Source organism: Pyrgilauda ruficollis, unplaced genomic scaffold (assembly GCF_017590135.1).
Source record: "Pyrgilauda ruficollis isolate IOZ18807 unplaced genomic scaffold, ASM1759013v1 scaffold58, whole genome shotgun sequence".
Classification (NCBI taxonomy): Eukaryota; Metazoa; Chordata; class Aves; order Passeriformes; family Passeridae; genus Pyrgilauda; species Pyrgilauda ruficollis.
This window is the reverse complement of record NW_024527488.1, coordinates 3,044,174-3,061,053: the sequence shown is the minus strand read 5'-3', so window position 1 is coordinate 3,061,053 and position 16,880 is coordinate 3,044,174. Positions and strand designations below refer to the sequence as shown.

The 16,880-nt window shown below is 36.2% G+C and overlaps 1 protein-coding gene across 2 annotated transcripts in view; it reads left to right on the top strand.

Moving 5' to 3' along the window:
- Positions 1-16,880, top strand: part of SCLT1 (sodium channel and clathrin linker 1) — a 29,351-nt gene that overhangs the window by 6,985 nt on the left and 5,486 nt on the right. For both annotated transcript variants that reach the window (XM_041482317.1, XM_041482318.1), the window contains exons 8-18: positions 803-847; positions 2,280-2,350; positions 4,765-4,855; positions 5,021-5,112; positions 5,716-5,893; positions 6,825-6,923; positions 7,409-7,480; positions 8,156-8,230; positions 8,702-8,847; positions 9,121-9,313; positions 10,699-10,895. In XM_041482317.1, the coding sequence (XP_041338251.1) occupies positions 803-847; positions 2,280-2,350; positions 4,765-4,855; positions 5,021-5,112; positions 5,716-5,893; positions 6,825-6,923; positions 7,409-7,480; positions 8,156-8,230; positions 8,702-8,847; positions 9,121-9,313; positions 10,699-10,895 (1,259 nt within the window). The remainder of the gene's footprint in view (positions 1-802; positions 848-2,279; positions 2,351-4,764; positions 4,856-5,020; positions 5,113-5,715; positions 5,894-6,824; positions 6,924-7,408; positions 7,481-8,155; positions 8,231-8,701; positions 8,848-9,120; positions 9,314-10,698; positions 10,896-16,880) is intronic.

The window sequence follows — 16,880 nt, the reverse complement described above, 5'->3', positions numbered from 1 at the left end:
CTGCAGTTAAATAAAATTTTATTTCAGGTTTAGCTTTCAATGAAGGAGCAGCAAACAGCTGTCAGAGGTAAATAGAAATAGGTCAGATCAAGTAGAATTAGAATTGACAGAAGGCAAGGAGGAGAGGGGACATCATAAGGACTGGATTTATAAGGTAAGGGAGTGGCAGGAGCTGGTTCCTAGCATATCCATGGCCTTGAGACTGTTAGATAACACAATTAGAAGACACTTCAGCCCAGGGACTTCAGTCCTCTCTCTGCTCTGAAGGCACCTGGCATGCTGCACATGGTTTTTCTGAGTTATGCTAGTTCTCCTAGAATGATGGAGTTCACATTCAGAGACTCAAGAACTTAACTGAGTTGGATTTTTTTGGGAACACAAGACATCCTGTATGGCCAAGAGCAAACTAAAATGTACATAAGAGGCATTTTTAAATTAATGGGTGCATGTCTGTTACTTTGCTTAGCAAAAATGCTTGTAGTAGCACCACAGTCTGTGTGACTCTTTAAAAGCACTGTTCATGTGTCTTTTCATGTTTTCATAGTAAGTGCATGTGAGTTTTGGAAGGAGGCAGTTTGTGACCCAGGAAAAATGAGATAAATTGTTCAGTAATAAATCTAATCTTATGGGCTATGAGGTCAACAGCTAAAAACAATCTAGCTGAAATCTATGAAGACACACTGAATTTTCTGCTACATGTATAGTTGGTTTTTTAAAATGTTTTCAGTTGACTGTGAAGATTTCTAATTATTCACTCTTTCTGACTGTAATGATTATAAGAAACTCTGAATTCTCTTTTTAGGATCAACTGAGTAGCATTCAGCAGCTGACTCGCCAACTGCACATGGTGAGTAAAACTGAACAGTGACTTAGTAATTACTTTATTTTCCTACTAGACCCTCAAAGTTCAAAACCAAAGCAAAAAGGCCTTCACACATACCTGGTGCCACTCAAATTTTAAAACTTCTCCAGCAATCAGGAAGCAGTGATGGCTTTATTCCTGAACTCCAAACACTAGGTCAAGGTGGTTGAGAGGTCAGCTTTTAATTTTATGTGAGCTCTTTCTTTTACACTTCAGGGGTAAGCTTACACTCAGAATTACAGTAGTAATCCTGTACAGTAGCTAGTGTACTTCACACATGTCTTCACAAAGGAAACATTTCTTTAAATTATGCCCTCTTTCATATGCTAGCTCTGGCACACTTTTATCCATTCCTGTTTTGGTACTGCTGTCTTCAGTGTCTTTGTCACCTTTATGCACATTTTGCAGAGCTCTGATAACCTTCCAGTGCTTTATCCACATCCTTAGACTGTGAGACTTCTTAGTTAATAAGCTTTAGCCTAGGCCTTCCAAAATTGACAAGCAGTTTTAATAGAATCTCTCAAGTTTTTTGTTGAAAAATTGAGGTGAAAGAGGGGGTGAGGTTTTTGGCTGAGCAGCTTGGTTTTGATTTCTGTATGAATTTTTTGAGTGTTTATTTTGAATACTGGCAGTGCAAAAAGACAACCTACTCTAACAGTCTACAATTGTTTTTATCACTTAAATCTTTTTTCCTCACATCAGAGAAAAGAATTAAGACAATATTTAAGATAAAGATAATCCATTTGTTTGCATTATCCATAAAACATTTGGTACCATCTGTTACCAAAGGCATAAAGATGTCATGGGATAAAGCATGAAGCCCTTTTTTTGAACTAACAAACTGAAAAGTAGGAAGTGAGGAGACATGTTAATTAGTCATATTTTTTATTGTGGTAAAACAGCTGTGCTTCCTAGATGTGCTCAGGTTGGAATTGTTCAGCATATTTATGCATGCTCTGGAAATGAGATTCAGTGTTGAGGCAAGAGTGTTCACTGCTAATGTTAAAATACTTACAGTAGTAAAAACTGAAGTAAACTGCAGAAATTTGCAGAAGGATCTCATTGATTATCTGAGTTCATTTAATCAGATATTTTGTTGTTATTAATGAGACCAAAATAATAGATCTGGGCAAGATGGGGTTTTTACTTTGGGCACTCTGTGGTGGTCTTGAAATGAACTGTTAGCACTCAGAATAGATATTTTAGAAGTAGGAAGTGCCTGAAAACAATTCTTAGCAACAGTCCAAAAAGCGAGAAGAGCATTAGCAATTAATAGGAGAGAGGGGAGAAAAGGAGAATATTGTGCATTTTGAGTGCTGCCTGCCATTGTGGTCATCTTTACTATTTCAGTGTAAGGCTTGTGTAACATTTTCAATACTATAATGAACATGGTACAAAATATCTCTTTATTTTGCAGACCAATCAGCAGTTTCTGAAAACTGTGACAGAACAAGATGTGGAACTAGAGCAGCTACGAAAACAACTGAGGTATATACCAGGCAGATTTAGAAAATAATTAACATATTTTCTATAGCTTTTCCTAACCTGCTGCTGTGTCATGGCCCTTGTTTGTACTGCAAGCTAATTTCATCCTCAGAGTTAAAATGGTTTCAATAACTGTCTCTGAAGTTTGTTAGACATCTTTAGTGTTATGGTAACATATTTCTAGTCAGTGTTGTTTGGTTGAGCTTTTCCCTGAAATAGTGAACATTTGATCTTTCATGTAAAAGGAAAAAAATTATCAGTAACACATCACAAGTGATGCTGCAGATAGTCTTTCATTAGAATACAGTTTGCTCAAAAGCCAGCTGCATGGTTACTCATTACAGTTCTGAAATGTGAATGTTCAAACAAGCTTCCAAGTTCTAATTTTTTAATAAAATTTGCTTTCACCCTTTATCAATAAAGAGCTCTAAACCGTAGGTTCTGTGGAAGTTAAAGGTTAAAGAAGTGTTAATTACATTCTTGAAGTATATCAAGGGAAAGGAGAAATAGTATCTCTGGCAAAATTTCATGATTATTTGTGTTTATAGCTCAAGTCTATTCAATGCCAGTTTATTCTGTCTGTTCTCTCTTTTAACTAGTGATGGTCGATGTCAAATTAAAATTTTATTTCATTCAACAGTGGCTTTATGAACTGAGAGTAAAATAAGAAATTCAGTCATTATCCATCTCTAGTTACAGGCACTGATCATGCTCACCTTCCTCTCAGATCAGCCTAAAGTCCTTGCACCCCTAAAAACAGTGTTTTACTCCCAAAGTTAATGGCAGCAGCTCTGTCTGGCCCTAAAAGGTGCTGCAGTGTTTCTCCAAGAAGTCTGGACTATTTTCACCAGTTGCTTCTATAACATGAAGATGTAGTCTGCATGGATTATATAGCATATGGTGCAGACAATTCGAATCCTTTGGGATGTTTTCCATAGTTTTACATGCTTTATGGTAATAGAGTACTAAGTCAGGAATGCAGAAGTAGATTTGAAAAAAAAAACAACTTGATGTTTAAATTAGGTTTGTATGGCCTGGATAAAACACAAATTAAGAAACTTGGCATACCTAGGGCGTGGATCTGCATTTCAGAATCTTAAAGCTCTTACACAGAGATAAAATTGCCAAGATTAGGTTAAAGATATGTTGTACAGTAAAGAATAAAAGCTGTATCTTTAGAATCAGTTTGTTGCCTGTAAAATGCAGACCTCTGAATTTGATCTGAATCTGAACCTGTTTGTTAAAATTCGTTGTTAATAATTACAGTGTTCTGATTTTTATGACCATTTTTCTTTTTCCCTTTTTTATGCTGCCTTTTGAGATTATATTTTGTTTTACAGCACTTAATATTTTGCAGGAGGCAATTTAATGTCCTCCTGAATTTACAGTACTTCTTGTAGGAGAAACATGCAATGTTTCAGATGGACTAAGGTCAAAGTTTTGGGCCCACACTAAAGACTATGTATTTAGTAGTAATGTTTTTGTTGTAGTTTTTGCATTTTAAAGAAATTGTAACCAAATTAACTTTTCCAATTAATTCGGCTAAAATGAAGTATTTGCTGTAAAATTCCTTGGATTATGTATATTTTGCTTAAGATTTTCATGTGGATACAGCATGCTTGACTTTTATGCCCTTAATTCAAAATCAGTATTTCTAGAAGAAATATTTGCTTAAAGTTGACTGTTAGAAGTATGAAATATTTTATAGCTTCTTTCATGACTATTGGTGCTGCAGTTTGCATGAGCTAATCTATTACATGTTTGCTCTCTTTTACCTCTTTATGATAGAGTCAGTCATTGGTTTTTGAATTTAGCCTAATATGCAGCCTGAATAAGTGGGTTACACCCCAGGTGAAGGCTCTCTGTGTCTTTCTGTTCCCAAGTCAGAGGAGTGGGAGGGTTGCTTTTTTCAACAGATTTTTCTACTGAGGCTGAAGAGCCACTAGTCATTAACATGATCCACTAACTATTCCTTTTTTTTTCCCTCTTCTCCTTCAGCCCACAAAAACTATACAGATTACAAAGCACATCAGCTGAATTCTTTAAAAGTGTATAACGATTGTTTTAATTCGTAGTCCTGTTGCTTTAAAATGTGAAATGTAATTCTGCAATAGACTTCTCTATTACATATCTGTGACTAATTATACCTAAGTTACTGAATCACTTGAAGTTTTTTTTATTTCCTAGTCCTTCTTTAATCAGTGCATACACCTTCCTTATAATCTCTGAAGTAATTTCCACAGGACTTTTGGAATTTGGTATTCCTCTCTCTCTGTGCCACATAGGGAGAAGGGAGAAACCTCTTCTGCCCTGTGAGAACAGTATTGTGGAATTTTTCTGCGCTTCTCAGGTATTGTGAGAGTTTTAATTGAGCCATTTTTTCCCCCTCTATAATTTTTTTTTTTTTAAATATACAGGCAAGCCAAAATAGATGGGCAGGCAGCAAATGTTAAGCTTGAAGAAATGATGGCATTGAAAGAGAAGCTTCAGAGCCAATTGGAGAGAAAGGTATTTTAGAGAAAGGAATAATTTCTGTTGCAGCTGAGTGGGCAGTCATTTTCTGAATGCTGGCATTAAATGAACTGCAAGTTGTTGTCTATCTTGTTTTATGTGACTATATCTTTATTTTGCTCAGCTCAGATCAGGTCTGGATAATACTTTCATTCTTTCCAGGAAGAAGACAGGATGTCTGCCCAGGAGAGAGAAACAGCATCTGACAAACGCTTGCAGCAAATGCAGTCTAACATAAAAGAGTTAGAAATAAGGTAAAGAGAGCTCCCTGTGTGTTACTAACAGGATACATGCAAAAATTTATACCCTGGCTCTACAAAAATAGAGGGGTTGTCTGTCCTTGCATGTTTCATGGTAAGGAAGTAACAAAGAGATGTTTTTTGATGATCCTTCTGAGGCTCTCTTGTCATTTCTCATGCCTGCCAATACTGACAATCGTAATTAAACAACAAGAATTCCTGAGCTGTTGTGAAATTACCAGTGGTTTTCTTTCTTGAAAACTATAGCTGCAACTTCATTGCCCACATCCAATTATTCAGTTTCCTCCACAGAGGAGAACTTTATTTCTTCTGGGGCTGTTCTATTCTGGTTTAATATAGAACATTTTCAGTGATGTACCCCAGGATATCACTGGGATTCTTCTAAGGATCTTCTGAGATTAGATATCTGAGTTAACACCTATAATTCTGTTTCTTTCTAGGACTTGACTGATCGTCAAACTCAAAACACTCTGTCCAAAAACAAGCAGAAAACAATGCAATTTGGGCAGTTTATGAATAGTACTTACTAATATCTCAGTTTGAATGGATCAGTGTCCTAATTGACCATCACATTGTCAAATTTCTACTGCCTTGTAGATTGTGTGTGACTGTTCAAGATGCTGAACGGCTGAGAACAGAAAAAGTAGCCCTGGAGGAGCAGATCAGAGAGCTTCAGGTTAAGTCTGCCAATCTAGAAAGTGAGACATATGATGCTGTTGCAAAAGTCCAAGATTGCATACAGCTCTTGGAAGAAGCTAACCTGCAAAAAAGTCAGGTAAGTCATTGGATGAAGGTATTTCCTAGAAATTAGGATATTTAGGATACACAAGCTAGCTTCTTTTTTGTCTGTTGTGCTAAAATTAGTCATGCACAGAGAGCAAACTGGGATGTGACCAGTCATCCCTCAGATTTGTCATACAGTATAAACTTCAAAGCACATGTTGAGTGCCTGGATCAAGGTCATCTAAGTGATAACACTGTACCTAAGCACAAATCTTCCAAAGTTTTAGACAGGAGTTCAGAGTTTCTTACCAAATATTGGTGTCAGGGATAAAAAGGTTCTGTTATTAATATATAAATACATAGGAAACAAGCAAGGTGCAGAGTCATCAACAAAGGAACATGTGGAGTTAATTTCTTAAAAGAAATTTTTATATACAGTGTGTGATTAAACTGTCATAGAATAACATTTATGCCAAAAATATTGATATGAAAACATGGCTCACGGAGCCAAAACAAAGCAGACAATTCTTAATTTACTGCTCTGGCTTAAACATTCTGAATTTTTCAAACTGGGAAGAAAATTCAATGAACATAAGGAAAAAAAAAAAGTTTAATTAATAGAATAAAAAATACGCACATTAACGTATATATTTGTTAACTTTATGTTTTTAAATTGTTTTCTCCCTGCTCTGCAGAAGATTGAGGTGGAAATTTTTCTCTGGGTTCCTGTCCTTTCTTCTTTATAATTCCATGCTCAGCCAAAATCTCCAAGTCCCAGTAGAAAAAGGCATCTACTGACACTAATGCTTTGTGTGGTTGTAATTTACAAGAATGTGCATTAAGTGCCACATGTTTTCAGTGTCAGCTACTCCAAAGTAAAAGGGAAAAGAAGGTGTCTTTTGAGCAGTGTGGGTTTTTCTCATGGTGCTCTTAGTATCACACTGAAATATCAGTCATATTTAGTTTTGTTATTTTTCTTCTAGGCACTCTTTGGGGAGAAACAAAAAGAAGAAGAGATCAAAAAACTGCAGGATGAAATGTCTCAACTTGCAGAAAATACTGCTGCAAGAATTAGAAAGGAAGTAAGTTATGATGTTCAGAAAGAATGGGAAGGTTTTTTGGTTTTCCTCAGAGTGAAAAGCTACTGCCGGTGCATGGTCATCACGAGCAGTTTTCTCACAAGAGTTTGGACAAGTGGCAAGGCAGCATGCTGATAGCACCATCCTCTTCAGCATTTATTGTCTAGACATGTGTTCTAAACAAGAAGCAAAACTGTTGGTGTCTCTGCAGACGCTGGCATGGAGAAGACTGCTCTGTGAAGATGTGAATGGCACTTGTCTTGTCTTCATTTGTGCTTTTTTTCTCCTAAACACCCTCAGTTAATGTAGTATGGATTGGTAATAATCATTCTTGTAACATTTATGTCATAAGAGCTGTCAGTTATTGCAGTCCCAGCTATTTTCCTGCTTTATATACAGGCACCACCTACATACTACATTTCTATGTCAAAAAGCAAGATGGAAAAGTAGTTTGTGGGACTAATTCTGTAGTTTTGTTGTGGTCACAGGTAGACACTGCAAAGAAGCAATGTAACATGCAGCTTTCTCGGCTGACAGAAGAAGTTTCCGCTCTTCAGATGGTATGGAGTTGATTGATAAAAATATTTTCAGTAGCAAAACATTCAAGACTTCTAAGACTTTAACTAAGACTTTTGCTGATCAAATACTTTGACTAGAAGTTTAGGTCAATCAATGTGTGATTAATGAGTACAAGTAGGACAGTCCTCTATTGCTGTGTAGCACATCCTGCATGTCTCCAGAGATGAATTCACAGGCATTTTGACAGTGAGATCTGTGCTCTAGAAAGTATTTCCCATGTGATGACACTTAAGTATCCCTGTTTCTTTCAGAGATACACTAAACTCAGCCTACCATGCTTATCTGTAGCTGTGTGTGTAGAAAGGAAAGCTGATATGAAAGCTGAGAAAGTATCCTAAGAGAAAGTCTTTGAATCACAGACATCCTATTTCTGAATGAACCAGGAACTTGTAACAAATTATGCAGATGATCATAAGAATTCAATGTTTATGCATCTATTTATGCATTAAATTTATTTTTAAAATATTTCGTTTGATGTGTCTTGGTCTGTATATTGAATGATCCTATAGAGGAAATAATGAGCAGGTAAACAAAATCAAATGCATTCATGGCAGCAGCAAGAGCTGCATTTACACTGGGTGAGGTTTGGCTTTAGCACTTCCTGAATTTTTATTTTCATTTATTAAATCTTATTTAAAAACTACTTTTATGAAAAGGAATGTGGAGAGAAACAAAGCCAAATTGAACGAGCCATTAGAGAGAAGAGAGCAGTGGAAGAAGAACTTGAAAAGGTAAGGCAATTGTATGTATTTTACGTCACATTTAAGATCTTTTTACAGAAGGAAAAATACATAGATTGTTTTCCATTTTTCATGTATTTCTCCCTTAATTTCTTATTTTTGAGTAGATTTTCTTAATTGTAAATTTTCATATATTTATTTTAAGGTTGTTTGCATTCTTTTTTTTTTTTTAAATCCAGAAGGTTTTTAAAGCTGTAACACCAAACTGAAAATGAAAGTTCTTTGAAAAGTGAAAAAAGTAAAAAAGAGATGTTTAACATAACCAAAAGAATGCTGGTACATATTCCAGTTAAGATCAATAGACAGAAAACAAAGTAAATATCTGATCAGATCATTGGAAACGTTTCTCTATTTCAAATGGCAGCAACAATTTACAAAACAAAACAAAATACAGTTTTATTTTAAATCATGGAAAAATAGGATGCAATGAGGAGTAAACTGGCATCTAAATTTACTCTTCAGATCTACAGGGAGCACAGAGAGCATGAATCTGACAGTAGGAAGCTCGAGCAGCTGCATCAGAAGTATTTACTTGCAGAAGCTGCCAAGGATGACCTGCAGAGGAGTCTACAGACGACACAAAATAAACTGAAACAACTGGAAATGAAGTAAGTGATGTTACAGATGTTTACAGAAGTAAGAAGAGAAAGCAATGGAAATTACTTGGGCTATTTAAACTTTTCAATGTGTGTTGTTAGGGCTTTGTCAAATCTTTTTATTCAGTAGCAGATGTAGTATCAAGATACCATAATTGTGAGACGAAGATTGATGTTATCATTGTGATAAAGTTCTTTGCTGATTTGTGTATAGCTCCCAGTTTATTTCTTTCATTCTCTGGTTCAGGAGTTGTTCATTGCAGCCAGGCTTTCCTTCTCTTTTAGCTCTGAGGAAGAGAAGTCTCGTTGCCAGGAAGTTATCTGTAAATTGCAAAGCACTCTGGATTCAGAAAGAGAAAAGAGTGCCTTTATCAGTGAACAAAGACTGAAACTTCAGCAGGAGAATGAACAATTGCAAAATGAAATGGAGGGTTTGAGAAAACTGGCAGTAAAGGCCCAACAAAAAGCTAAAATAAAGGTGTGTTTTATTTATTATATTTTTTTGTAATGTAAGACTAATATTTGCTTAGTAAGGCAGCAGCTTTAAGAAAAAAAGCATAAAATGTTTAAACTAAGATTGAGAGTTTCAGTGATGCTTCCTGGTTGCTGCTTAAAACTAGTTTTATTGTTGCATTGTGTGCCCTCAGAATCCATGGGGGAACTCAATCTCTGCTAATTAAATTGTATTTTAATGTGTATTAAATTCTCCTTGATCAGAAGACTCCAAATGTTCTTTGCTTTAAACAGGATGAATAGATTAAATAATGCAATTCCCGATCTTTGTTTATTTATTGTCTCTAATGTGTCAGAAATCTTTGTCTGTCTGACTTTCTGCCCAGAGTGTTCCTCTACTTGTGTGTCCACCATGTTGTCAGGGCAGTGTGTAAATAAATACATTTAATAATATTAATAAATAAATAATAAATAGTTAAATAGTGTGGCTGTCAGGAATTGGCTCTTATTCTCTGGACAGAGGAAATTGTTCTCTATGCTTGGCTGCAAATAGGATTATTAGCTGTAAGCTGGTTTGTTCTTTTTGAACATGTTCCATTAAATGCCCCTGAGCAGGCTGCAGGTGGAATAAGAAATCAGAAGTAACGTCAACAGATTCAGGGTACCTGTGGCTTCTGGAGGGAGGAACAGCTTTCATCCTTGATGTGCTTTCTGAGCATGCAAAGGTGATCCTTTCGCCTCTGCAGTGTAAAGATACCAAAGAAAGGGATCTGAGGATGTGGAGCAATGAAGACAACCTCAGTAAGCAGTTTTACAAGGTGTGAGTGGGGACCAGCTCAAGTCTGGCTTCCACTTTGCACTACAAGATAAAGAAAGCTGTGAAATTGAACAGGGACTCTTGTACAAGTCCAGAACCATTTGCTTAAACAAAGGATGAGAATCTTGTAACAGAGGTGGTGGATATGAAGCACAGAAAGCATATACTAAATCTTTGTGTGTCTCATTTTTAATCAGGCAGGCTTCCATTAGAGTCACAGATAAGATTCACTGCTTGATTTCATTTCCCTCTGATGTACAAAGGACTGCAGATGCAGTTATGAAACTCCTAACAGATTTAGCTAGATGAAAAAGAACCAACTTGTTTCTGTGGTGGAAACACAAGGGAGAAGAATAAAGATTACTTACAAAAATAAGCATACACAGCTCATTATCCTTTATTGTCAGTTGTCCTATTTGCTTAAATTGGCTTTGGGAGCACATATCTCTGAGCATATAATTAGAAGTTTAATTATTGTATGTTACACACTTTCAACAAATGTTTATAAATTTAACTCAGGCGTTGTAAAACAAATGAAAAAAAAAGGTAAAGAGTGACAGATTTGATTGCACTGGATTTGTGGGGTTTTTTAGATAAGCACAATGGAGCATGAGCATGCAGCGAAAGAACATGGGTATGAAGCTCGACTCAGGGAGATGGAGGACACCAGTCACAAGTCCACTACTGAGCTCAGACGTCTCTTAGTCGCTCAGCAAAAAGCAACAAACAGGTGGAAAGAAGAAACAAAAAACCTCACTGAAACTGCAGAAGCCAGGATCAGTAAGCTGAAGTAAGTGCAGTTTTGTTCTCCTTCTGTAAAGTGTGGTTCAGATACTTTTTGGGGTATGGCAATAGGCCTGTAGTGAAAAAACATGAAAAGCAAACCATCCAGACTCAAAGATGTGCTTGCAGCAAAACAAAGAGTGATCTAAACAGAACCTGTAATGCTCTCTGTGAAGTTAGCACTGAAGGAAAACTTTCACTGTTTCGTTATCTTGTTGATAACGTGTGAGGTTTTGTAATGACAAAAAGCAAATGGAATATATTACTTTTGGTTTTTCTCTTTCAAGATACACTCAATTTAGACAATTTTTATTTTGGATTGTGAGAACTTCTGTACCTCTTCAGAAAAGCCATAACATCAGTTGTGGAGTGAATCTCCAGACTTCTAAAATAAACTGGACAAAAGCTTCTTGGACTGTACATCTAATGTCCTGTTCTGAGCAGTTGCTGTTATAAATGAAGATAAAAATGTGTTGTGTGATTCTCCTAAGGAAAAAATACGGTATAGACTTTACTTTCCTTTTAATTCATCCACATTTCTAAGCTGATGTTTATATTTTGCAGTGTAGAATACAAGAATATTTTCAGTTTTGCAAGTTCCCCTATGCTTCATTTCATTTCTAGGCTCAGGAAACGCTGTCAGTTAGCTCAAGTATGCTATTAATTTGAGATTAGCCTGGTATTTTTATAGAACTGTAGAGAAGTTTATGTCCTCAAGATCTCCTCTTCTTCAAAACTGGTTAAAAATTGGTGGAGGTTGACACACTGGTCCACAATAAATGCTAAAATAGACTTATGAAATAAGGCTTCCTAATTTCTTTATAATTAAACTAGTTAGAAAGGAATATAACATTGCATTACTTTTCAGTGGTTTTGAGAACAAAAATTCAGGTTGTGCAGCTTGGTTAACTTGATAAATTTGAAGCAGCCCTTTAGTCATTTAAAATGATGCACTCATGTGGTTCTGTGTTCAGAGTGATTTTAGAAATTGCTTTACTATCACATTAACATGGAAGCAAAGCTTTTCCCTATTAAAATTGGGAGCCTGTGAATTCTACCTTTCCTTTCCTTTGGGGTAGTCTTGGGGTTTTTTCATGTTTTATTATTAATGTAATGCTTTACATATTCTCAGCTTCACTCATATTTCCACTATCCCATGCAGTTTCTGTAGTTACAGTTTCTGAAGCATAGCATGGCATTTCTTGGCTGTCAAAATTCCAGTGGTGTGAGTGGAATTAGAACCCAGCTCTCTAAACACAAGCCAGGAAAATCTACCAGGTTACTGTTAACCTGGAAATACGTCTTTGCAGTGAAGTGTGCGCTCATCTTTACCTTCCCTAAGCAAACAGTTACAGGGGGCTTTTTACCTTATCTGTTCAAATACAGGCTGGCTTTATTTTCCTTTAAAACATCCTGCATTTTGCAAAGGTTATTATTAAACAGCTCTTTAGGAAAGGAAAAAGTCTCTTTCAGAAGACAACAGCATTGAGCCTGTTTGTGAGACACTGGGAGCTGTGCTGATTCACTGACAGTTTAAGTGGTGTAGCTTCACTGTATGTAATTAGCTGGCTCTTACTTTTTTAGCATCTTTTGTAAATGCAGTAACTGGAGAAGAAAATTATTTTGCAATCTTTCATGCTAAGGTAAATTTTAGGTCTTAAACTTGTAGCTTATTTTCTGTAAATCAAAATACAAAACTTCACAGCTGAGCATCTATGTTCATCACTAGATCCTGGATGTGGTTCAGCGAGTTCCAGTTAAAAGAGGAAAATTGCAGACTTCCAAAATAATTAAAGTTACCTGTGACATAGCTGTTTTCCCTCTAAAACCTTTACTGTTATGTGCTAAAATGTTGTTACAGCAGACCAAAAGATTTAGACCTTATTTATCTGCAGCAAAATGCTGACATAGAAAATACAAGGAAGTCTGCTTTGTGAACCTGGATGAAAAGTGGGTAATAAATCTTGAAAATATTCCTATTTATGTGACTTCAGTAGATATTTTGGTGCAAGTCTAAAAGCTAATCAGTTACTCTATGATATGGTTTTGTGTGTTATGCCTTTTCAAACTGTATAAGCTAGAAATAGAAGTCTTTATCAGGCATTTGCTCTACCTGGCAAGGAAGCTGGCAATAGAAACAGGAAGGTTGTCATTTAGACTGGCATCAGGAATCCGGTGTTAAATCTGTGCAGTGATGCTCTGATGTCATGGTTACAAGTAGTCTAACTGAACCTTATCAGTATTATCTGGAAATTTTAAAGCCAGTTTAGTTTTCACCTTGTATGCATTGCCAGACACTCAGCAATGTAGTGCAGAATGCAGTTGGTATGAAAATCAGCTCCAGAATTTACATTGTAGTAGTTATTCAGCACAAAAGTCCTTGCTTATACTATAAATGTATAATTATCATATTTCTTTTCATCTATCACAATAATATTTTGAGTGCTAGTATAGAGCAGCAAATAGCTTCTTACTGTGTTGGGAACTAAAGTCGAGTTGCTGATTATTTAAAAAACAGAATAATTTTGCAGCAAATGCATTTATCAGGGAAATTTCATTAAGAACACAAAATACGACTGATACTGGTAATGGATTAATTAATCTATTGTTAATTAAATGCTGTGCTTGAAAGGTCTCTTGAGGGTAATGCAGGAAATGTTCTCACCAAGCCTTTTGGTGGGGTCTAAGGGAACAGAGGATCCATGTAAATACCTGAGTAAATGCAGAGGATGTGTTGGTGACGTGTAGCAGAATTAATTTTTTTAACAAAAATACAGTTTTTTAACAAGAATCATTACTCTTGCAGCATGCTAATGTGTTTTATAGCTGAGTGGTTTTTTAGGAAGTTAGAAACTTCCTAACTAAGTCCTATCCATGTGTGTGGGGGAAGCATTTTAGATTGCATTCCACCAGGAGGCTGCTGTTAGTGCAGCTCCCATAAACACTGACTCAGTGTCCCATTTGTTAGTGTAGGTGTTTCCCTTTCCTTTGCCTGAAAGTCATGGTGGTTTTCCAGTTCTGTCCTCATTGCTTTCATTTTCCATGTGAAGGTGTCTGAAGCATTTTGGCTTCTTTATTAAACTTACCAGCAGCAGCTGCTAACTTTTCCATGTTCTGTGCTGCTCATTTGTCATGTTCTGAGTCTGCAGGGTTTTGTTGGTGAAGGAAGCATTAAATAATTCTAAGGAATGAAGCAGCAGTGAATGTTAGGGGGTTTTTGATCTGAAAAAAATTGAAGAAGTAAAAGTAAATTTTGCAAACAGTAATGGTAGAGCATGTAATGTAAAAAACCATAAGATCTAGTAGATCAATGAAAAAACTGTAGATAGAAGTGTTGATAAGAAAACTGATACTTCCAGGCTTCACTGAAAATTATTCTGTGCTTTTCTGGACCTTGAGATCTCATTCAAGTTAAACATGTAACTGTTGCTGATAAAACTGAACTTGGAATTCAGAACCAGTGCTGAAGCAGGAGGCAGTGCACTGAATACTTGTAGACTAAATTACATTTACATTTTCTTCATACAAATGTTTTAGTCTTCATTTATGAGAAAAGTTTTCTTCCCTCTGAGCCTCTTAAGATGCTACATGTATCTTAAGGAGAATTTATTGGTAACAGACCTCATCCTCACCTTGCAGAAGGGCAAGGAGCCAGTTTTGCTTCACTCCTTGTGCCAGTCAACCCTGAAGGTAACTAGGGAGGTCACTGCGCCTGGTGACACAGGTCATCATTCCAAATACAAACTTTGCTCTTGGCAGCATGGCCAACTACTCACTGCCAAGTTTATTCCCTTTATTCCCACAGTGTCTGCTACACAGAGTCAGAAACCAAACTGCTCTGACCCCTGATTGCATCCATGTTAAATGTACTTTGAGTTCTCATGATATGTACTGAAGTCAACTTAGACAGCAAATGTTTACAATTATAACATAGTAGTAAAATAGTATAAAGTGAGTGATCACTGTAAAAAGTTGTAAAAAAAGTCATCTTTCATATTCTTTATAGGGGTTTAATTGGAAAACAAGTATAGAAATGTTATAAAACTGTCAAACTTCTTTCATAACATGAAAAGAGCTTCTAAGTCTTGGTGAATAATTGACATATTTTATGTTCATTAGTTTAACTGATTCTTGAGTTAATAATTTATTCTTTCCTTCTTCTCCGTATATGTGGAATGTTGTCCAAGTAATCTAAATAATCTAAATAACCAAATCAGACTTAATGTTGAAAAGCTTTTTTGATCTCCAGTGTCTCTTCTCCACAAAGGGGTGTTGAATTGATAAGAACTAGAAGCAATCCATGTGGCTGTTGTTGCTGATTTACAGGGTGTAGATCTTCCAATTGTAAAGCTTTAGGCTCTCAGTTTGAATGTCCCAAAAATTTAAGGTGATCTGCCATGGTTAAAAAAAAATCAGTTAAGTGATTTTTACTTTTCTTGTCTTCATTTGAAAGAATTTACTTTTGAAAGAAGTGAGGAAATCATACACAAGTTTTTAAAGGCTCTTGCTTTGACTGAAGCACTATAGTCCAGAAGAGTGGTTTCTCTGGCCACATTTGGGGGAAGAGACTGGCTGAGACTGCTCTTGTTACCTTACAGCATCACTGTACAGCTCTGTAGCTCTTCAGACTTCAGCTGAGGAGAGTAAATGACAGCACATGGGAAGTGGAATCAGCAATACCAAAGGGATGTTTAGGAAATTTGTAAATTGGAAGGAAATAAACTTCAGTAAAAACAGAACAGAGGGTAGAGTGGGAAGGGTTGAAAGAGACAGTTCTGACAGCAGAATTCAGGCAAAACCAGGGTAATTCAGTCTGCCAGCATCTGCTCAAATAAAATGAAGTGACAGACTGTATGCAAGTTTTAAAAATAAAGGGCAGATGATTGATTTGTTCTGTAAAACCCACCTTTACAGGTCTGTAGATAAATGCACAAATACAAAAGATGGTTAATCATATATGCCATCTCATTGGCATGTATTTTTTGTAGTATCAGTATTTTTTGTAACTTTTTATGTCCTCACCCTGAGAATGAAAAGTTGGGGTAAATAGAGAGAATTTTGCAGGTAAGCAGATAAACCATTGCCAGACTCTTCACCAGTGGCCAACACAGAGAGCTTATTTTTGTTGAACATGATTCTGGTTGGAGCAATTCTAAGATTCACATGGATAAACAAAGTTTTATATTGAATCAAATGACTGAATCATCCAGAATGCCCTTCAGTGGACTAGATCTGGACAGCTGCAGACAGGGAAAAAGGTCAATCCTCCGACTTGAAAACCTGACAGGAAATTGACAGTTCTCTTGACTTTGCCATGGATATTGCTTTAGCCTGTCAGACACATGGATGATTGCTCAGTTTAGGTAGAGTTTAGCTTGAATAGGGATAGAAATAGGTGTACACAGGTCTGTTCTTCTACAAAACAGTGCATGAAACAATTTATAAACATTGGCTTAAACAATAAAGGGGGGGTATGTTTGCTTCTATGAAACATTGCATTTGAGGAGCTTTAAAGTCTGAACTCTTTAATTACAGAAGTAATAAAATGCAGTAACAATACACAGTGTGAACAAACTAAGTTAATAATCCTATTCATCTGCCATTATGGTCTAGTAGCAAGATATAACCTTTTGTGGGGAAAAAAATAAAAGACACTTATAGCATAAACCCATTTATTTGATTAACTATGCAGAATGGCTTCATTTCCTTAATAGTCACTTGCATTATAATTGTCAGTACTTAACAAAAGGGAATCCTTGCTATATTGTTTTTATATTTAAAGACTTTGCTTAGCTTAAGCCATCTGACTGCAGCTATTTTGGGTGTCTTTGTTCCAGTTTTTGCCTCTGACACATTTCTTTGTCATAGTTAGAGTCCCTGACTCATTAGTAGGCATGTGTGGGGTTTGGAGTTCTCTGTTTTTATCTTTCCTGTGGTTGAAAAGAGTCTGCCTCTGAGGAATGACCTTTTTTGGTGGCAATATATGAAGTGT